The sequence below is a fragment of the Abramis brama genome (genome assembly GCF_963993115.1).
Source record: "Abramis brama genome assembly, chromosome: 5".
Classification (NCBI taxonomy): domain Eukaryota; kingdom Metazoa; phylum Chordata; class Actinopteri; order Cypriniformes; family Leuciscidae; genus Abramis; species Abramis brama.
In genome coordinates, this window is record NC_139967.1 from 22,773,267 (window position 1) to 22,797,160 (window position 23,894).

General features: G+C 36.8%; 1 protein-coding gene across 1 annotated transcript; it reads right to left on the reverse strand.

Annotated features, from left to right (window-relative positions):
• Positions 1-799: 799 nt before the first annotated feature.
• Positions 800-15,069, reverse strand: eda2r (ectodysplasin A2 receptor). Its single transcript, XM_084114368.1, has 7 exons — positions 14,846-15,069; positions 12,836-12,926; positions 11,607-11,785; positions 11,366-11,454; positions 5,187-5,354; positions 4,981-5,085; positions 800-2,251 (listed from the first exon to the last, which is right to left on the reverse strand). Exons 2-7 carry the CDS (start codon positions 12,917-12,919, stop codon positions 1,779-1,781), a joined length of 1,098 nt encoding a protein of 365 aa, XP_083970494.1. The 5' UTR covers positions 12,920-12,926; positions 14,846-15,069; the 3' UTR covers positions 800-1,778.
• Positions 15,070-23,894: the final 8,825 nt, after the last annotated feature.

Consider the following 23,894-nt stretch of genomic DNA (forward strand, 5'->3'; position numbering starts at 1 on the left):
GTTACCATGATCTTTACTTTAGAATTAATTATACATTGTGCTTTACACTCATTAATTATGAACCTGTATATAGTATAGAAGGCTAGTTCTTAGTAATCCTCTGGGAGGTATGAAAAAAAAAACAGCAGTTATTGATTGGCTAATTGTGAACTACCTCATTCAACTGAGCGCTATTACTTACTAATTTGTTAATCAGAGTTTCTTGTTAGTTAATGGTAGTTACTAGAATGTTAATATATTGCATGACTCATTTGTTCCTGTATAGTTACTCTATTCTAGTAGAACTATTCTAAAGTGTTACCAAATTATGTTTTCAGAAGTACCAAAAAGATCTATTCTCTGTGCAGTTCATTTACTGTGTGTTGGTGGTTGTGTACTTGTAAGGGATGTATTTGTGTAATTGAGTTATTGGATAATATTGTTAAACTGTCTAAATACTAAATCTTGGAAATTTCTCTGTATGTATAAAATTACAGAGGTGCTAGATCCTTTATCACACTGACAAAATAATTCAGCTGCACTTTTGATGGAACAGAACGCCAATCCTAACTGTATGCTAATTGTCAATCGTCTTTAACGACAGTGGTCCTGACATAATTAGTTATAAATCCTGTGCAAAAAGTCCAGTCTCTTGGGTTTATGAAGACTTTTATAGCAGGTCTGGTATAGTTAACTGCACACATGAAGCAGTAAACATGTTATGACCAAAGCAGAACATGACCTGCATCATTGAGGTGCAGTACCAGTGTCAGTAGTTTTCAGCTTCAGGAGGTAATGATCCATTTCCTGGACTTTTACTGAAGACAGCAGGAGTGAGCTTTTATTGAACAGAGATATTTTTTTAAGGGTACAAAATTGAAAGAAATACACCATTCAAAAGTTTGGGGTCGGTACGATTTTTGGAATGTTTTTGAAAGAAGTCTCTTATGCTCACCAAGACTGAATATATTTGATCAAAAAAGTAATATTGTGAGAAAATATTACAATTTAAAATAACGGTTTCTATTTTAATATATTTTAAAATGTAATTTATTCCTGTGATGGTATAGCTGGATTTTCAGCATCATTACTCCCGTCTTTAGCGTCACATGATCCTTCAGAAATCATTCAAATATGCTGACTTGGTGCTCAGTGTTGAATGTTTTTTTTTTTGATGAATATAATTTTTGTAACAATATATACAATATGTCTTTACTATCCTTGCTGAATAAAAGTATTAATTTCTTAAAATAAGAAAAACAAATCTTACTGACCACAAACTTTTGAACGGTAGAGTAATTCACCTAAAAATTAGAACTTTCCATCATTTACTCACTCATATGTTGTTCCATCTATTATATTTTCATTGAATTAAAACAAATAAAGCAGCTCTTTTCAATGGATAGAACCAAGTCCCGCTCTACATTTTCTTTCGATAATTAATTTAATTTAGATGTACGTCCCAATACTTCCATTACACTGCATCTTCAATACATTGACTTACAGAATAACTGAATCAATGCACTCTTTATCAAATGTGTGACTTCTGATAACTGAAGCAAAACAATAGGTAAAAAAAATGGATAAGTTGTGTCTCCTGCTAATGCCCTTTTGTGCCTAAATCTTAATCTTTATCAGACATCATTAACTGTCATTAGTTGAGTCATACAGGTTTTAACACACTACTTGAAAGAAATTCACAGGCAGAATTTTTACATAAGTTTGTATTGAGTGTGTATGTTGCATCTTTGTGTTGCATTACCGTGATCATACATTCGCAGCTGTGATCTCTCTTCACATTAACAATCTCCTTTTCCGCCTTCTCTTCTTTCTCTCTCCAGGTCTCGCAGTATCAGGCCTGAGGGCAGAGTGGAGTCTGAGCCCATACATTGTGGGATATTTCTGGCTATGAAGTCTGAAGTCCTAAATGTCTGGATCTCTGAGGCGATGGAGAAGTGCTGAAGGTCCAGTTCAGTACACTCTACTGGAGCATGAAGCCCCCAGGCTGTCTGCTGCTCTACGGCACAGCAGGGTCTCACTGTAGACTGTCCTCCTGCCAGAGTGAGAATGACATGCTGGCTGTAGAGGGCAGAGTCTAAAGAAGAAACATCATGTGTTTCTGTTGCTTGCATGATGACTCCCGTTGCTGGATCAGTGCGGGCTGAGCTTCGCACCAGAGGAAGAAACTCACACTCATGCAGGCCAAGATCAGAGGTTATCGTGGTGGTGATGTCATCAAGCATGCAGGGGTCCTTCAATGGCAGGCAAGGATCTAACAGGATACAAACCACAAAAGTCAGGCACACAGTCAATGAATCTCTTTCTTTCTCTGATGTTTTTGGGTCACATGACCCAGAGAGGATGTTCTTTTTCCCGACAATGTTAATGTTATCGCATTGGACTAAAACTTACTGACTTTGCTCACACAGTGGTATAACTATATAATTTTTTGGGATAAATGTTGTACTTTTTGGGACTTTTCCCCACCTTGTTACTTGTGGTGTTTCCGGTCAATAATAACCGGCCTACAAAAAAAGCGTATAAATCTCTCGTTATGCTATATTATCACCAAATATTGGATTTAATGTTTTTGTCAACTTGTTTTCTTTCAATTAGGACAGGTTTTGTATTTCTTTTTGAAACTGACTGATTGTAGGCCTCATTGATCTGAGCTTATATTGGTCAAAAATTACCCTCCATTGAAAATAAGAGAAAAATGTAGTGTTCAGGAGCATGTTCATCATTTTCATACTCACATATGTATATGTGTGCTTGCAAACATAAAAGCCTCGGATCATAGTAGGTGCAAGAATTAAACTATCGCATTAAACTTGAATTTTCAATGTACTATTGAAATTGATTTCTGGACCTCGTAATGTTTTGTTTTTTTTCTACAATTGTTATTACATATCTGATATAGCATTAGCACATTCCCTCCCCCACACACACTCACTCCTGTCCCACCTACTTTGTAAAACAAAGTTACGCCACTGACACACACACACAAACACACACATTCATGTACACAAACAAATTGTTTTGATTTTTTTTTTCACAGAGATGAACTTTATCCTCAGATCAATGAGGCCTACGATCAATCACCTAAAATAAATAGAAAAACCTCTCGTAATTGAAAGAAAACAAGTTGACAAGAATATTGAATCCAAAATTTGGTGATAATATAGCATAACAAGAGATTAATAAATTACTGTTTTGTAGGCTGGTCATTTTTGACCAGGAACACCACAAAGTGTGACTTTGTGCCATTTTGTACAACATAAAAGCATTTCAAAACAAACTTCCTGACATTAACCTGACAAACTTCCTTAAACATTAAAGCATAAAAAGTGCAATTTTTGTTTCGTATTTTGTTGAATATTGACAACATTATCCACAAATAATGATTTTTCACTCAAAAACAGAGGTTGATAAGCTCAGATCAATGAGGACTATGATCAATCAGTTCCAAAAATAAATACAGAACCTGTCTTAATTGAATGAAAACAAATTGACAAAAAGATTGAATCCAATATTTGGTGATAATACAGTATAACAAGCGATTTACAAGCAATTTTTAAAAGGCTTGTCATTTTTGACTGGGAACACCAAAGTTGTTACAGGGCTTTCAAGGGTAAGTAAGGGTTAAATACACTACTATTATAGTACTAGTATAGCATACACACATATGATTTTGGTGCAATAAACTGCAAAAATAATATAATATAAAACAAGATAAATTTACTTGAGAATCAAAATAAGTCCTGTTTTCAGAAAATATATTGTGAATTAATCTATGTTTTTTACCCATTGGTAAATTATAGGGCTGCATTATACATGCATTATATTTAATTATATTGGATTGCATATATATGTATATATTAGCTGAATAAATGTTAGCCAATACAAAAATGTTTATAGAAAACAGTTGACAATGAATAGACAGGAGTCCAATAATAGCAAAACGAATCACTTATTCTAAAAATAATATCAAGTATAAGTTAGACGAATCCGACATATAATGAGGGCTGTGTTAACAGTAAAGCGTCCATCATTTAACAAATTTTAAAAACACGGATGGATAATACAAAATGCTTTCTGACATTTTGACAGAAAAAAACACAAGCATGACCTGTGCACAATCTTCTCTCTCTGTGTGCGCGCACGTCTGTGTTGTGAGAGAGAGAGCTTGCGTAGCACTGATACAACGGTACTTTTTAATCCATAAGTAACTAACACGCTAGTTTTCATACAAAATAAATATGTAACATAATTAGGTACTTTAGTTATTATCAACACAATAACGTAACACATGCAGGCTACGTTTCTCAACACAGAATGAATAAATAAACACCTGTTTCTCCAGACTCGCGCTTATCAGTAATCCACAAATAACAGCACTTTCATAATCACTAAGCCATAGCGATTTCAAATTTATTTCGATTTATTGTTCAGCATTACTTGAGCATTTTATAATTTGCATGGCTGAATGATGTCTTCCTCTTATCTGAGTGACCATGAATGACGGAGTATTTTAAGATAATCCATGCGATCACTCCCGTGTGATAATCGAATCCAGATTAAGTGAATTAAGTGTTCAACTTTCCACATCCACCCCAGGCCGTTTACCTTCAGGAGTCAGAAGTACCGTGACTACTGTACTGTCCTCGCTTATGAAATCAGTCAGACAGCGGGCCGCGGGAGTGGAAGGGGGATCGAGCGGGATTCTTTATTGGTGTCGATTTTCAGTCTCTGTTTAATGATAGGCCTTATGCATCTGTCAATCATCCCCGCTTGCTATTTGGGGAATGAATAATAATGGGATAACACTGCTAATCAGTGTGCACTGGGCCCCTATTAGAAACACCATATTGTCATGCTGAGAGGATTGTTTTAAATAGACTGTATATTTTTCTGAAGGTGATGTTTTGCCATGTGGTGTATAATAATAAGTTGCAGATAGCACTACAAAGGTTGCAGTCACATTGTGTTATACACACTCACTTGATCTGTCCACTTCTGTGTTCTGCATCACTGTGTGTAGGATTGGCATTGGAACCGAGGCAGCATCACTGTCGTGGTGACTGTTGCTGACCGGTGATAAACAACCTGAGAATAGAGTTGAATGAAAAATTGTTTTAAGCCACACTCAGTGGATTAGCGGATTTTTGGTGTGAAAATATATTTATTGTGAGTATGTATATTCATACGTTTGCATGTTTTCCTGAGTGAAGACCGTGTCTGGTAGGTGACACACAAAATGGCAAACAGGACAGTTGTTAATACAGCTGTTGCTGCACAAGCGGTCACTATGGAAGAAGCATTTTGGATAGGAGGGGCTGAGGTTTGGACTTCTGCCACACCAATCCCTTCTCCTCCTAAAAACAGAATAATTAGTTAGAACGCAAACTACCAAGACCAACTTTCGTTCATAAATTCATTCATTATTTGTGCATTGTTTCTTTCGTGGAACAGCTCATTCAATATTTTGAAGGTTGTATGTTTCAGGTCTTTTACAAATGTCTTTAAATAGTAAAAGTTTATCAGACTGATTAATGTGAATTAATCAGTTAGATTTGTGAATGTCTAAAAACTACTTTTATGGTGCTTTTTTGTCATATTGGCGCTTAATTTATTATTGTTCATCAAAAATACTCCTTTGTGTTCCACAGAACATCAACCGCATATTGGTAAAGAATGATATGAGAATGATCATTAATTTTCTTGTCTATACTCTTAAATATAAAGGTTTTGAAAAGGGGTTTTCATAGCAATTCCATCAAAGAACGATTTTTGGTTCTCCAAAGAACCTTTCAGTAAACAGTTCTTAAAAGAGCCTTTTTTTTTCTTAGTGTGAAGAACCTTTTAATGATCTAAAGAACTTTTTTTGTCTACTATAAAGTAGGGGTGCACTGATCCGATATTAGGATCGGATATCGGCCGCGATACTGATAAAATAGCTGGATCGGGGATCGAAAAAAATAACAGATCCACGGGCCGATCCAGGTTTTTTTTTTTTTTTTTTGTCGTCGCAGCAGAACCTACGTCATTCGTCAGCTTCACGTGTGTCGCATGCTAGAAGCAACATGGAGCGAGCCAGAGGCCGTTTCTCAATACCAAGTACGCAAACTTCGGACTTGCGTCCATCCTTGGTAGTTCGGACTTGCCAAGTTCGACTCAGGAGAACGAACTCCCGAGGACGAGAGGACGCGAGTCCGGTTATTCTGCAAATGGAACAGCAGCGCTCTTGATCGCGTCACTCAGCTCGCTCTGGCTACTCCGGTCATCTCTTTATGTATATTTTAGCCAACAATAAAACGAAGTATGTTATAAAACACCACTCTGCCTCTTTTCATTTAAAAAAAAAATCTTAAACATATTAATGGCCACATAAATGTGGTTCAGGCAAACGCGTACATTGATTATCTTTACTGCATATATTTATAACAACACGAAATATAAAACACAACCCTGCTTCTTTTTGTTTTCATTTTTAAAAATATGAAACATAATGATCATTAAAACTGACATTTAAATTTGCCATTGCTAATTAAGTGAGCATTCACAGGTCATGTTTGTGATGGTGGTGTGACACTGCACTACATTACAATGTTTGGTTATTATTATTTGTATGTGTGATCAAGTTGTTGTTCGACCAACTTTTTATTTTTTTTATTCTCAGGTTCAGCTGCTATGTTGCATTTTAAATTCCTGTTTGCAGGACTTTGCACTTTATATTTTTACATGTTTACAATTTTTGGAAACTGTCAGATTACTATTGTATGTTTGACCAATACACTGTTTTTTTGTTTCCACTGCTACATTTTTTTTTTTTTTACATTTATTTAAAGAAGTTTGATTATATTCTATTTTCGATTTGAATGCACAATTGTTTTTTAAATAAATAAGAATTCAACACATTACATACATCTGTTATTTTGTCTTAGTTATGTTTAGTTAGTAAAGTCTGGTGCCTTTAGTCTCTACAAGGAAGGTATAAGGTGGAAGGTATACAGTTTATTATTAATTCAACTATAGTATCGGATCGGTATCGGGTATCGACAGATACACAAAGCCCAGGCATCGGTATCGGTATCGGGACTGAAAAAGTCGGATCGGTGCACCCCTACTATAAAGAACCTTTTATGGATTAAAAATGTTCAATGGTTGTTAAATGAGAACCATAAAATGGACGTTAAATGTTCTTCATGAAATTATCAATGTCAATGAAGAGCTTTTATTTTAAAGATCGTATGTAAACTATTCTTTTAAAACACAATGAACAGATTCCAAAGATTTTAGAACCTGTAAACATCAAGTAAATGGTCTTGAATCAGTAGCTCAGTTAATAGCTCAATGATTCTCACTTTAAATAAACACAACAACTGTAGCTGCCTTATTCTGTTGCCTTCCGTTTCCTCTTTCTAAACGTATCCCTCTTCCTGTTGCTGGCAGTGAATCTGATCAGCAGAATGCTAAAACACCTGTCAATGCATGATGGAGTGGGTTCAGGGAGGATCGACACTCAGTCCATGCTGAGCACTTTCACAGGGCATTGACTGATCCTTCCTGGATAAATATCTCCACTCTTACTTCACCCGTAATCACATTGAGAGAATAAAGAGAAAAGAGATAATACAGTGAGAAAAGAGGGAGTAAAGATACTGAAGCACAGATAAGATCATGAGAGACAGCATGGGAAGAGTGAGAATGTGCAGAGGTAAAGGATGAAAACATGAAGGAAGTGTGTCTTTAAGCATGAAATTAAAAGGTAAATGTGTATGTAAATATTAACTGTACATTAAAGGGATAGTTCACTTTGAAATTCATTTTTGATATGTTTTAGCTTACCTCAAGGGCATCCAAGATGTAGGTGTCTTTGTTTCCGCAGTAGTTTCAATTTTGATATTTTTAGGTCAAACCGTTCTTGTCTGTCAGTCATATAATGCAGGTCGATGGTCACTGTCTCAAAACACAAGCACAGAGTCCAAATTAAAACAATTCCCCATTGTCCAAATGAAACAATTCCCCATCATAAGTACACATTGATGGCCTAAGACACGAAACGAGCGGTTTTTGTGAGAAAACGAACAGTATTTATATTGTTGTTATCTCTTGAAAACAGCACACGTCCAAATGATCTGACGGCGCGGGCGGGTATAGATATATACATAGATGTCGCCTTGGCTACGGTTTCGTTCCAATGAACTGCAGTAGCCAAGGCGACATCTATGTATATATCTATACCCGCCCGCGCCGTCAGATCATTTGGACGTGTGCTGTTTTCAAGAGATAACAACAATATAAATACTGTTCGTTTTCTCACAAAAACCGCTCGTTTCGTGTCTTAGGCCATCAATGTGTACTTATGATGGGGAATTGTTTCATTTGGATGATGGGGAATTGTTTTAATTTGGACTCTGTGCTTGTGTTTTGAGACAGTGACCATCGACCTGCATTATATGACTGACAGACAAGAACGGTTTGACCTAAAAATATCAAAATTGAAACTACTGCGGAAACAAAGACACCTACATCTTGGATGCCCTTGAGGTAAGCTAAAACATATCAAAAATTAATTTCAAAGTGAACTATCCCTTTAACAAGGGTTTGTGTTTCAGGATGTGGAAATATTTCATAATAAACAGTAATAAGGGATATAGTTCACACTAAAATTTTGTAATCCTTTACTCAATCTTAATTAGTTCAAAACTTGTATAACATTCTTTCTCTGATCCTTTCTTCTGTAGAACAGGCAATAGGGGTTATGCGGAGCGCCCAGCGTTCGAACCGGAAAACAGATCTAAGCATTTCCGCTTTTCACTTCCGTACACATCTGCAGCGGTAGGATCTCTGAGGTAACTGTTAATTTTCGATTATTATAATAAAATTCTTATTTCTGATCAAACTTCAGTGTATTTGTTTTAATTAAAATGTCACGAATGTTGAAATATCAGAAAAGGGAACATCCGAACAGCAGTTTTTGTTGTGTGCTGATCTGCACACTATCTGCTGATAGTTAACGTTACTCCTGCCATTTACCCGCGCTTCACTGAATTTATTCACTTTGACACTCAGAGCACTGGGCAGAAATCACATCGCGTAAACACCCGCCGCGGGGCTTCGCGATGCTTTGTTTTAATTAAACAGTCGGATTCCCCTGGTCCCCGGAGAGCCCGCCTCGGCGCCGGCGAGACCGGGGACCCGGCCCTCCGAGGGAGCCCACCGAACGGCGGGGGAGAGGGACCGAGCACACCCGGCAACACCGAGACCTCGGACGGGAACGGGAAGGGGCGCAGCGGGTCAATAATACATAATTGAATGTTTGACCAGCATAAACACACAGGACATCGTAGTAATTATACTGTTGGTACTATAACCCCATCGCTAAAATGCAGTCTTCATTTGATTGTTTTAATCGTCTGTGAGCAAAAATAAAAGGTTAAACTACTGATATTATACAAGTCTAAACTAACTAACTGTTTACTGATAGTTACCTAAAGCTATATCAGGTGCCATTAGCAAAAGCTACATATAACCTACCATGGTGATGCCTACCAAAATTATGAATAAATGAGGAGTCGTAAAACTTAAATCCCTTGTCTAGCAGAGTACTCGGGGCTCTGGACGTCCGTTTGACAATACGGTGTCCATCGGAAATTGAAATTAGGGGCAGCTCCTGTAAAAACACCGGCTATAGAAGGTCGCCATTACTACGCTGTGTTTACCTCAGTAGCTGACGGCCGGAAGTAGTTAAGCCCGTTTTGTAGAACCCGGAAGAATGTTGCGCATAACCTCTATTGAATAAATATCAGGGTGGGTGAATTCAATTATATAATGGCAGTGAAATTGTGACTCGTTTGCACCAATGCACTAACTCACAGTTAGAATGTCAGCAAAACATTTTTTTTTAAAGTCTTCTGATCGGTGTTTGGAGAAAAATAACCTGATTTTAAAGCAAGTTAACCGGTAAAACATGGCAGCCGCCATGCACCATAGTTGTGATGGGTGAATTCGAAACCTCTGTGAATTTGTGGCTTTGTTACTTCATCATACTGTTTTGAACCGTTGTGAGATTCTGATGGTTCGCTGGCATTGATCTGGTGAACTTATGAACCAGAGTCTATTATATGGTTTTAACTGGTCTCAGTTCAGTTATATAATGTAGGTGCAGTTTTAATGAATTTAGGGAATTTTAATGAATGTGTGCACAATTAAAAAGGGAGAGTTAAAGTTAATTGTTTCTAATTTATTTAGCCAGGTCCTACTTAAAAAAACACCTTATAACACATAACAAACATTTTAAATGAATAAAAGAACACAATTTAAAAACTTCATATTTAATGGTATTTAATGATTATTAGATTACACTTTCATAAAAACCTTTGTAATTGGTTTGTATAAAACAGGGTTCACCAATCTCGGTCCTGGAGGGCCGCTGTCCTGCAGAGTTTAGCTCCAACCCCAATTAAACACACCTGAACCAGCTAATCAAGTTCTCACTAGGCATACTAGAAACTTTCAAACAGGTGTGTTGGAGCTGGTTGGAGCTAAACTCTGCAGGGACAGCGGCCCTCCAGGACCGAGATTGGTGAACCCTGGTATAAAAGATGACACTGCATTTTTTGCCCATGTTAACATTGCATTTACACGTTTTGACCAGCAGGTGTCGCCTGCATGTGGTGTTTTGAGCAAATGAATTAAACCAGTTGCTTCAATAAAATGATTCATTGTATCAGAGTTTTTAAAAGCTTTGTTTCTCCCATCACCACACACTCCAGTCCAGTAGGTGGCAGAAATGCACCTTTTACGTTGATTTGCCAACTATCATTAAAATGTCAAAAGAGTGTAAAGAAGGAAAACAAAATTACATTTCTGCCATTTACAAGGATGGATTACACGCGCTGGATGGCGTACAGGCAAGCAGTGGTGGCTACCACAATTTTACTGTACGAGCGACCTTATTTTAAATGCAGAAATAAGCTATTTTCTGTGAATGTGCGACACTTTGATTCATTAACCACTATTAGTAAACCACTAGCTGGATAGCTGGTGTTTATTTATCAAGAAAGTGTTTTTGCTGTTGAGATTACACAAATACTATGTTAACTTTAGGGGATTTCCAAGTTTAACTGTCAGTAAATTGTAATTGGTTGTTAATTTTGATAGCCTGTGATTGGCTGCAAAATGGAAAAGCCCGCCTGTTGAATATGCAGGTGACGGGCGCTGTTTTTTGGGTAGAAGTGTGCAGTCCTGTAGCAAATTATTTAGTAATAAAATATTGGAAGTGTAACAGAACTGAACAGAACACAGGGGTGGTCCAGAGTCATGCTTTAACTTGACACAAAGTCATGATGGTGTAAGTTGTACTTTTCAGTATGGTACTCACGGCTACACAGTATGTTTCTGAAAGGGGCGGGGCCACAAGGAAGGCATTCCAAATCTTCTAATCCATCCAAACGCATTTTGCTGTAGAATCTTCAATCAGAAAAAAAGTCATTTGTACGAAACCAAGATATGAGGGTGTGTGCGTATACTGATTTGGGTGTGAATATGCGTCATAATTGTGTGTGGACTGATAAAAATGTTTCATTAAGGTTATTTTGCATGAGTGTGTGTGTGTGTCTCACCCAGGGAGGCAGTTTCCACAGACTGCTTTGTTGGAGTGTGTGCAGTGCTTGATTTGGTGTCTGTTAAGTCTGCGGCAGTTCTGGCACAGTGCGCAAGGGTGAGAACCCCAGTCTTCCTTAAACCACCGAAAGTCACACACGCCACATACTGCTGACACACCTACTCCATAACCACAGTCCTAACAGCCCACATGCACACAAATGTACTCAGTAACATGATAAGTGCATTGGATACGTCAACACATTTTCTGAGGACACAGCTTTTGTAACCTAGCCCTGTTTGTAAGTCATTTAAGGTCATGTGTAAGCCTCTGGTGGCAGGCATGTCATATTACAGCATATTTACTCCACAAATTGGAGCATATTTTTATTAACATGTCTTCATACATATACCTATATCTTTCTCATAAAACAGCCCAAAAATACACCTTCAAAGTTTTAACATAAGAAAATTAAATTGCAATTAATATAAATTTTTACATGTCTCCTTACATATAAAATAGTTACGAACAGAAGACAATTGCAACTAGTCTATTTCAACTATTATCTATTGAATTTATTGAATATCTATTGAATATCTTAGATATTAGAAATAAAATAAAGAAAAAGAAAAATTTGTTATCCTTAGGTTGTATTCCATTTTCTGTCAAGTACAACTAAACCACCAGTCCAACAGTTACTACAAACTTGATAAAATAGCCTAAATCAAAAGTGATCTGTGAACATCTGGCTTTATTAACATGTTGTAAAACAGCTTAAACAGCCTATAGTCTTAGTTTCTTCTCCCAGTCTAGTCAGACAGGTCTTTTGGCTGTCTTTAGGGTGGTTTTTAGCTGGTCAGGCTGGGAGAGCAATTTGCTGATCAGCTAAACCCACTGAGCACCACCTAAAACCACCATCTTAGGCTTGTTTAAGCAGTCAACACTTTGCTCATTGCGACTCATTTTGCCAGCATGGGTCACATATATTAACTGCATAATCAAACGTCAATCAACGAGGGTTAATGATGTTGACTACAGAGGTTTAAAACATGTCAGTTCATCTACAAACGTTTAAAAATAAGTGACAATTAATTATGGGTGTTACTTTCTTCATACAGCCCCTGGGCTTCTCAAATGTTGATTACTTAAAAAAAAAAAAAAAAAAAAAAAAAAAAAGTTTCAATTAATTACTTTTCAAACACTTGATACACAGAAGGGGATTTCTCTGGCTCGCTCACACACTCTCACCTCTTTCAGTTCTTGGCCGGGTGGACACTGTGGGCACTTGTGACATTGTCCACTGTGATAATACTCGTCTGTCAAGCAATCCATTCCATATCTAAGAGAAGGAGAGAAAAAGAGTTAGGCTCTTACACATAGGCTTACAATACACATCAATTTTAATTTCAAAACTATGAGGCCTGAATGTAAAATACTGTGTGCTGCCAGTTTATTTCTTTATAAAAAATGTTCTTTTTTTCTTTCTTTTTTTTACAGAAAAAGACTTAAGAAAGTGAAATACTGTTTACATTAACATCAAAATGTATATAATTTTACTGTCAATACTCAATAAATCAAACTAAATGTAAGGTTTTTGGAAGTAAAAACTAACTGCCATATAATTTACAGTGAAAACAGTGGCCAGAAATCTAGTGGGTCCATTGCTCTATGATTCGTGCACTAAATCCGCATTCTCAAATCGGCCTGAATGAAGGCGATGATGGTGTTATTGGGAAGACTATGTAGAAAGTAAGTTAACAACTTCGCCACTTAGATATCACCACTTTGTCACGTCAAAATCAAACTTGATATGGCCTGAAAACTGATGACTTTTTTTTTTTTTTTGTGAGCAATCAGCTTAGTGAAATGAAAGGTACATCTTCGTTGTGTCTCTGACCTCCGTGTACAAGCTTGATGACTGCTGAAAATAACATTTGAACAGAAAAACTGAACATTGGTTCACAAATAATATTGTTCAAATTGTTACTGCCTGTAGTTATTATTTTGGAATACATGTAAAAATGCGTAAAAAAACACTAACTTGAAATTTATACTTGGTTTTAATAAATAGAACATTTACATAGTGTAAAAAACTAAACAAAATATGATTGTATTTGGTCTCTCTTTTTTATGTAATGTTTATTTAACCTGGAAAATGAAGTGTAACAGGGACATCAATTTTCATTTGATTTATATATATTTATATTTAAATATATAAATTAGAGGTATATTACCCACTTAATGGAATATGGTTATTAGTTGTAAAATATACAGGCACCAATACAGTATGCCATCCCATAATACCTGAAGCATTGTCACAATATTTTTTTACATCCAATTTCTGGCAACCACAGCTGACAGTTTTTTAACATGATTGTTTTACAGTGTAGTTTAAAGGTTTTTAATCGTTTTAAAATGTTTTAAATGCCACCATTTTTTTTTTTTTTTTTACATACAGGATTAAGTAATCAATAAAAATGTACTTAAAACTGCAAGCTCAGTTAAATTTTATCAAGATATGAATTAAATCTTATATTTATGAATTAATTTATATTATTTGTATTATTATTAAATGTAGGCTACATATTACATTTAGGCTAACTGTTTAACTATAACATTAAAGGGTAGTTTTAGATTTAATATTTCAAGTTCACAAATGGATTTAAAAAAAAAAATTAAAGTAAAAACAAACATTGTAAACAGTAGATATTTACTTGAACAGAATCTGCCAAAACTAATTGGGAGTAATAATTTCACAGTCCATATTTATAAGTGAAAAAAAGCACGAATTAAAACTGACAAAGTTTTAGAACAGACTCTGTTTAAAAAATAAAAATTGTAAATTAGTGTGCTTTGTCCATTGTTTATATCCACTATTTTACGCATAGGATATTAGCCTATTTGGGTATGCAAATTTCTACATTAAAAGTTGGGGTGGGGAAATCGTTTCTCAAGTTTCATCAGCTATTTACGTTCATTTCAATAATAAATATTTATGTGCATCCACTTTCATCCATTCTGAAACCGAGAACACAGAGACACAGATCAAGAGAGAGCGCACATTTAGGTGCCATCTAAAACAAAAATACCTCCTTTAAATGATCTGTTGGGAATAATTTTCCCGAGGCTTAAAATACAGGAAAGCTGGTCAAACCGAACTACGTAAGTAGGGCGCACTGCTACGATTCAAAAGTAGAGAGCAGTGTACCAGCTACATCATGAATCTCTGTAAAGTCACGTAGTTACATCCACACTTACATTACAGCAGGGGCAACAACGCGAAGCAGTCACTTAATTCTCTGTCCCATTGGAGTTACCGTCTCCTGTGGCTTTGGGTAAGTTCGGTCCAGTTTAGCTTGTGTTTTTAAGTTGTTGAAGTTGTTGACTGGCACACATTTGCCCAGTGCGCTACAGTGGGCTGCGCGCGGGGACACACAGGCATGTCCCGACATGTTCACACTGCTGTGACTGAAATCTGTTGCAGAAGAAGCAGGAATGCGCGTGAGAAATGAACTTGAACGGAAATTGCAATTCAAAATGATTTCTCGGAGGACTGAATCTCAAATAAAAATGATACCCTAATTTATAGCTTGTTTATTTGTAACGAGGCACAGTCAATGTGTTCTAAGAGCTTTTACTCAGTTTTAAGAAGCAATTCCATGGCTTCTTTCGCTGCAGCAAACCCTTATGACCGCAAGGTGGCGATAATGAATTTATTTGGAGTCATACGACCTTAAATAAGCCTTAAAGTATAAATACTTACTTAAAATATAAATTTACAGTATAATACAAAATGGACAATTCTTATTTTTATGGAATATTGCAGAATTTATTAAATGATTTACCCGTGCACATCATTTATTTATTTATTTTTCACATTAGCATGTGCCCCCATGATCTTTAATCAAAATAACTTCCCCTCCATCTTGAAACAACATGTTTTCTGACATGTTTACTGAGACAAACTGTCACTCACATGAGATCACAACAATAGCAAACCACAACGATCCAATCAATTCCCGATGGACAAAATGTATGTCACAACAGGGAAGAAAAGACTAAAATGCATAACAATTATTATAATTTTAGAACATGTACATCATATTCAATTGTAGCTCATCACATTATATTACATTGCACTAAGTTACATTACATTACATTTGTAATATATTGCATTCTGTTATTAGATTGCATTACCTTAAATTTACCTTGACTTAATATTATCTTGACTCATTCGTATTGAAGATAGAAGGCATATGTGCTGATTTATTCATGAGCAAATGAAAAATGGGATAAGCAAAGTGACACATACGCAACAAATGTCCCTTAAAACATTCTAACATGCTCATTACTCAACAATCAATTATATATGTTCGTTTTTCAAGAGTACTGCCTTTCTCTCTGTGTGATGGTGCACTTGATGAATTCATTACACAAAAGTTATTTGTGTATTACAAATAGAAATGCATGGACTGCAAAAACATTACCAACCAAACAAAAACGCATATTCTCTCCATGAGTGTTGTTGTGAGTTGTTCTCTTACTGATGATTTTGGAATTAATTACGTAAAATGCAATTTATCATCGTGCAAAAAAAAAAAAACCCAAGAAAGGACAAGCATTTGTGTCAGGTTGTCATTTTAAATATAACGGTAGAATTGTGAGTATTATGACGTGCCAGGACATGTGTTTTTCCGTGTGTGCTTTCCCATATTTTTCTGTGCCCGAGCCCCCGAGCAGTGCCTATGATCATTTTCTCTACAATTATCACACGAACGATTAAATAAATCCTAAGCCAATTGAAAAGTGTTTTGTGTGGTATGTGATAATGAAAAAATAACTGCAGAAACTGGTATATGTGTTAGAGATTGAGGGAGTAGGAGGGCACTTTAGCCTTGCATAGTTAGCCGTAGTGGTTTTGGCAAAGGAAGAAAAAAAAAACAGATAGAGAAAGTGTTAGAGAGTGCATGACATATTTTTTCAGGGTTATTGTGTCTGAACTCTATCAGGTCAGAGACAGTGTTTTGCATGGGTTGTTTTGTCCCTTAACCGATCTTAAGCAACTAAAATAGAACAACAGGATGTTATATTAACAGAACCCTCTCACCTGTCAAAAGGAGACCAGTATTTTGGTCATTGTTGTTGTGACTCGTGAGTGCTGTCGTGGACAAAAATGTGTGATCACCTCATCCCTGAATCTTATCTCAGCCTGTTCCTGTCCTCTTCCACTTCACACACATTCTTATCAGAAGTGTAGATTTGCTCTGACCTCTAAAATGCGCATTGACGTCCAACCTTATATTTAAGTCTAAGACAGATGTTGTTCTATGAAGGTGTCCCAGACAGAGTCCATAATGACAAACTTCAGACAACAGGATAGCAAAAGTACAATTTGACTGATTAGAGCAAAGAAACTTTTGTAAATATCACACCGAAGTGCTTGAATTTTTAGGACCATGCCTAAATGAAGGCATGTATGCTTGTCTGAGCATATACATTCCAGCCAGATGATCCGACGGTAGCTGCTCACATCTCGGCCTGTCTGACAGACATTTCTTGCTGGATGAAGGACCAGCACCTTCAACTCAGCCTTGCGAAGACAAAATTTATTGTGGTCTCAGCTAACCCAATACTTCCTCTCAACTTCTCCATTCAGCTAAGTTCGTCAACCATAACTCTATCAAGAGGTGCGTTTTCCAAAAGCATCGTTAGCCAACTATGGTCGCAAGTTTGGAGGACAGACAGGAACCTTTCACAGACCACTTTGCTAGAACTGCCCGGTCCCGCAGATTTGCCTTATACAACATTAGGCGCTTCTTATAGGAGCATGCTACACAACTCCTTGTCCAAGCTGTTGTTCTATCTAGACTGGACTATTGTAATGCTCTTTTGGCAGGCCTCTGCAGCTGATCCAGAATGCTGCAGCAAGAGTGGTCTTTATTGAGCTGAACAGAGCGCACATCACACCTCTCCTCATAAAATTGCACTGGTTGCCAATTGCCCCTCGCATCAAATTCAAGGCACTGATGTTTGCCTACAGAAACAACCATTGACTCTGCATCCCTATACATAAACTCACTACTTCAGACTTATGTGCTAGAACAGGCAATGTAATACGTGTGTGTGTGTGTGTGAACTGCGCCTTGTGGTGTCATCCCAAAGAGGCACAAAATCACTTTCACAGACCTTTACCTTGACAGTTCCAAGCTGGTGGAATGACCTGAGCTCAACCCAAACTGCTGAGTCTTTTGCCATTTTCAAGAAACGGCTGAAGACGCATCTTTTTTTTCTTTTTTTTCAACACTTGACTTGACCCATTAATACTAACACTTATTATTCTATTCTATTTCTATTATATCTATTTATTTTTTGTTATTTATTAAAAAAACCTTGCTACCTTGTACTGTGCTAGACTAACTGGGACTAGTCACAGCACTATTGTTGCCCTATTGTTGGTTTGATTGCTTCTATTGCTCTCCGCTTTTGTAAGTTGCTTTGGATAAAAGTGTCTGCTAAATGATTAAATGTAATGCAATGTAATATGTGTGTGTGTGTGTGTGTGTGTGTGTGTGTGTGTGTGTGTGTGTGTGTGTGTGTGTGTGTGTGTGTGTGTGTTAGTGGGAGTTTTAAATATGAAGGCCGTAGAGAAGAGCCAGAATCAGGAATAGTTCAGATAAGAAAACTTCAACCACCTGGAGAGAGAAAGACGTCTGAAGACCCAGTTATGAATCTTAATTATTAGTACAGTTACAAGGGCATATTAAAATATAAGTGGCATGAATATGATAGCTAATTTATCCTTGATGACGGTAGTTGATGCGGCCGCAGGGACATCTCCATGCACCTGCTGTTGACAGAGGAAAAACTATGAAAAGTGGCATAAGAGCCCCGAAAAACATCAGCGTTACTCACAGAACTAGAGTCTTCCTCGAGGGATTTGCCTCAGACCAGCAGCATAGACATAATGAGCAAAACAACATTGAACAAAAAAGGACCATAAAGAAAGCATACTTTTATTTTTACTAAGCATTTGCTTTTTCTCTCTCTCAATAACTGACTTCCAAACCTGACTTTCTTTCTTCTGTGCACAAAAGAAGATGTAAAAAAAAATTGTGTCCACACAATGAAAGTCAATAGGGTCCGATGTTATTTTGGACCCCACTTTCAAAAACAGTTGAAACATGCTTTAAAATATCTTATTTTATAGTTTTGAACAACATGAGGGTGAGTAAGAATTGATGCAAGAATTGAGTGTGAATTTCCACCACTAAATGTGTTGCCTTGATTCACATAATGACAGTGATTAGTTGCTTATCATTATAGACACAATTTCCATCGCACACTTTGAAGAGATTTCATGTGTAGGCCATTTTTACTTGAGTGTGTCTCACTTGAACCTTTCAACTGACATATCTTCAAGGTATAAACGTAAAACAAAACCCATCCAATTATATAAAACCTTGGATTCTGTTATATAAACATTCAATAAAAACCCAAATGGACATATAAAACCTCAGTCTTGCTCGGTGTCTGTCCCAGAAACAACTGAACTTATGAACTTCAATCAGATATGACTCTGCTGGTTTATTTTGGAAGCAGAGAAAGTAAAAACATGCCAAATTGTCCTTGAGCTCAGTCCATATCAAAAACAGGTTATTTTTAGAAATACATAAATTTGTCAGTGCTATAGCGTTGCTGTTGTCTTTTAACCAGTGTTACGGAACTGAAACCAGCCTTACTGGATGTTTTATTAACTGTCAAAATGAGACAATTGTGGCCAACACATCATACATTTTAATAGGATGAGATCAACAGAAAGAAAAAAAACCTGATGACCGTAAAGCTCCATGATAAAAAGTTAAAACAGCCGTTATGTGACCCGATTGTGGAAATTTTGCATCGGTTGCAGAGCTTTAATGATTGAACAGTCGTGCAAGCCGAAAAACACACAAAAAAAGTTAACTTGCAGGTTAGTGATGCGCGGGTCGGGTTGGGTCGGGTTGGGGCGGGTAAAGAAATTGTCACTTTATTTGCGGGGCGGGTTGGGGCGGGTCATTAAAAACAAAATAAAATAAAAATCCATATATGTTGCATGCAATGTCCAGCCTATATTAAATATTTGGGAATATCAATCTAATCATATTTTAGTAGGTTCTTTGATAAGGCCGTAGCAATGCAACTTGCGTGATTTCCCCAAACCTTTGGCGTCACGTGACACAGCTCGCGCAAAGCAGCTCGCGCCAAGCAGCTCCCGCCGCCAGCCACAACAACAAAGACGGAGAAATAAGATGGAAGATGAGGTGCGGGAGAAATTGAGGTCGGGATTTTACATAATTAAAAGAAAAAAAGGTGAATGATGAATTAGATGAATACAAACACTGCATTGTAAATATTGAAAATGTTTAAATCATTATCTTATTAATATGACCTGATTTATGGTTCATATTCAGAATCGTCTGTTATTGCCAGTTTACATGGCGATGTTTCCAAGCACTTTCAGGCTGAAATAAAGGCTGTTTTCATTTACATTACAATGCCTAGTATGTCTATTTAATGATCGCGGGTGCGGGGCGGGTTGTAAAAATAGATACAGTGGTGGGCTGGGGCGGGCCAAATAATTTCATAAAAGCGGGACCCGCGGGTTGGAAAAAAAGCCGACCCGCGCATCACTATTGCAGGTGTATTGCTGCTTTGTGAGGAAACTGTTCAACTCTTATTCAGAGGAGTTGTTGTAGCCTACTCCAACTAAGCAACAACAAATGGCATGGCATGAAAGTGTGAGCAGAGCTTAAGCCAATAACTTCCACTGACCACAGAGCAGGCAGAATATAAACAGTCATTTACCTCACCCGCTCTGACAGCTCTCCCAAACGTACATGAATCAAAGCCAAAGGTTGAAGTGATCGCACTCTGGTACATGGGAGAAATGTAGAGAATGATATGATATGATCAAGTGAAATTAATTTTTATAATTTAATTATTTAAGCAGAAGGCCATTCATTTTTTAGGCCTCATACACACATGCTCTCACACACAGGATGCACGTAATGAAACACCCAGCCTCATTGATTAGTGCAGACCACATCTCACTGACAGATGTTAAATCTCATTTCTTGGCATGGCATTGACACCACAGAAAATGATGTAGCCTACTTATCCAGCTTGTTAGGGTCTCCATTTGTCTCTCAGTCTGCTTAATTATCTCTCTTTTCCTCTCTGTGACTAGATTGGAATGTGTAAGTGTTTTCTTGTAAATGAAAGCTTGACAAGGAGAGAGGTTAGAGAAGCCTAAAGGTGGTTGTGTATCATGTGTCTTTTGTTCTTTACTCCTTTCTCTGTTAAAAAGTCTTAAACATGCAGTTTTTAGGCAGAGCCATAGATGGAAAAATAACAAACCCTCCCCTTTGTGCTGTCTTTTTGTAACGTTAAATTAAAAAAATGGAGACTTCAACTACACGCTTAGCCTTGAGAAACATTGCTTTACTTTTTCTCTTGCACTCGCACTCACTTGATGTTTTATTAACAAAGTTTGGGAGGAACACATTCAAATGATCTATCCAATCAGACCGAGAGGAGGCCTATATATATAGCCGACTCACCATATGTTCCTCAACAGTTTTCTGCATCCCTCCATCACCCTGACTCCTCACTCTCGGCTGGTTACTACCCCAGCCAGGGATACGGGGGAGTCCTCTGGGTTTGGAGCAAATTCCGAGCTCGGAGCCCTCTACTCGGACAGCAGCCAAATACACATTCTCTTTACTCTGATTATTTGTAGGTGTGAACTTGTGAAACTTTCCAAAGTTCTCTTCAGTTATAAATGTGTATGTGAATGCACTCTTAGAAATAAAGATTCCAAAACAGTGGTTTTAGCATTGATGCCTGAACTGTTTTTCAGTCAACAGCTCTTAAAAGAATGATTTTATTGTTTGTTTGTTTTTTAAAGTGTGAAGAAAATTTTAACCCTCTGGTATTGTTCGGTCATTTTAGACCCCCCAAAAAAGATAATGTACTTGATTCAAAAAAGCTAAATGGTTGTAAAAACAAAATAGCCGTACTTGTGTTGACCACAATTAGGCACAAAATTAGTTGTTCTAATTTAGCAGACTTCAAGTATACCAATTTAGTATACTAAAAGTACAAGAGTATTTATATTAAGTACATAAATATGTAAACGTATTGGTAGTATACTTAGCATTAAATAGGCTAAATGTATTTCAAATACATTTTAGTATATTTATTTTTCACTTGGGAAGGAAGAGGTTACAATCTAAAACACTGAGAGAACAAAACAGACACACCTACTCAAACACACTCTCACAGACACTATCTTTGTGGGGACCCTCCATAGACGTAATGTTTTTTAAACTGTACAAACTGTATATTCTGTCCCTTTACACTAACCCTAACCCTAAACCTACCCATCACAGAAAACTTTCTTTTTACATTTTCAAAAAAATTCTGTATGATTTAAGAAGCTTGTTTCCGCATGGGGACCTCAATTTATATCCCCACGGTGAAACAAGTCCCCACTGGAATAGAAAAGCATAACATAATACAATACATTATTATTACACACTGAACTAAATGAACTGGTGTGGCTGTAACAATATGGAAATAATTGAGCCAGAAGTCTCAAATAAGAGGTTGAAATCAGGTTGGTTGCAGTATGCGTAACAAAATGTCTTTCTCTGTGTTCAGTTTTGACTGTAGTAATATTAATGCAAAAACTGACACTAAAAAATAAATAAAAAAATAAATTCTAAACCTTGACAAAAAGTAGGCTAGTCTATGTCAATGTCAAATTTATTTCTAAAGCACATTTTAAAACAACTTATTCCAGGGACACACTTAACGACTAGCTGAAACATTCTAAGACTGAACTGAACACACTTACAGACCATTTCCAAAGACCGGAGCAGATTTTAAACACCGAACTGTGAACACCGACTGAACACAACTGTCTCTGACTCAGTGCGTTTGGGCATGATCAGTCATAAGTATGAAATTACATTCATTATCGGCCTTACAGTTGTTAAGTGTGTCCCCGGCTTAAGTTGACCAAAGTGCTTTACTTTGACACACATAACAACATTCAAAACATAACAAAACAATCAAAAGAGATTATAGTAATCTCTATAATACATTAAAATCCAAAGAAAACAAATGAGTTTTTAGTTTAGATTTAACGCTCGACAGATAAGTAGGCGCCAATCCGTTCAAAGATTTAAAAAATCTTGCGACAATACTGGCCTATTTACCTAGTATAGGTGAAATGTAGAAAGAGAGAGATTGCCTCATTTATCAGAATATTTAAGGTAAGCGTTGGACTGGTCCTTGGGGATGAAGGAACACCAGCAACCTCAAAAACTGCTTTATAGGCACTTAAAAACATACGCACATTCACCTTAGTGGCTCTTTACTGTCTGTCTGCTATCAGTTTGTAATGCAAAATTTAATCTGACCTATAAGGAGTTTCAATTAAATGTTTTTTCACTTATATCACAGAGCACAAAACAAACACAGACTTTTATCAAATCACTTAAATTAGTTCTCCTGGTAAAATGAGTGTTTATTTGATCTATAAATTTGTTTATTTTTATAACCGTTTTAGGGTTTTAGATGTTAAGTTATTAATGCAACAAAGTTGTAATTTGGATTTTTTTTCCCACACTAAAATCGAGCATATTCTTTATGTCTGTGTGAAACAGTGTATTTTAAAGTTTATTGATTGGTCCCTGTGGCAAGCAGGACGAGGCCAGGGTCCGTGAAAGAACGGCGACGCTGGTGAGCGTCACCTGCAGTGGTCTCGTATCTCTCACGGAGGAGCTTCGGAAGCATAAGGAGCGACGACAGTGAAGGATGAGAGAGGACCATATGGAAGCAGATTAGTCTCAAATTAGGTTTCATGCATGTGAAATTGTCTACGCATTTGTGAATCATGTTTTTTGCGTGATTTATATTTGAGACTAATCTGCCTCCATAGGACCAGGCCTGGACTGTGCGTTGTGTTTATGTTTTGTGCGGCAGTCGTCAGCAGTGTTGGGGAAAGTAACTTTGAAAAGTAATGTATTACAATATTGTGTTACTCCCTTAAAAAGTAACTAATTGCACTTCTCAGTTACTTTTTTTTTAGAAAAGTAATTTGTTACGTTACTTTTTTTCACCTGGGCTGGGCTGGGCTTGTTTTTTTATAACAAAAAAGTTATATTTTTGGCCGAATGTAAAGTGAATTTCAAATTTAATTTCAAACCAAAAGCCTCGGGCTGAAGGAAATGCAAATTCATGCGTGTACAGTAGAGGACGT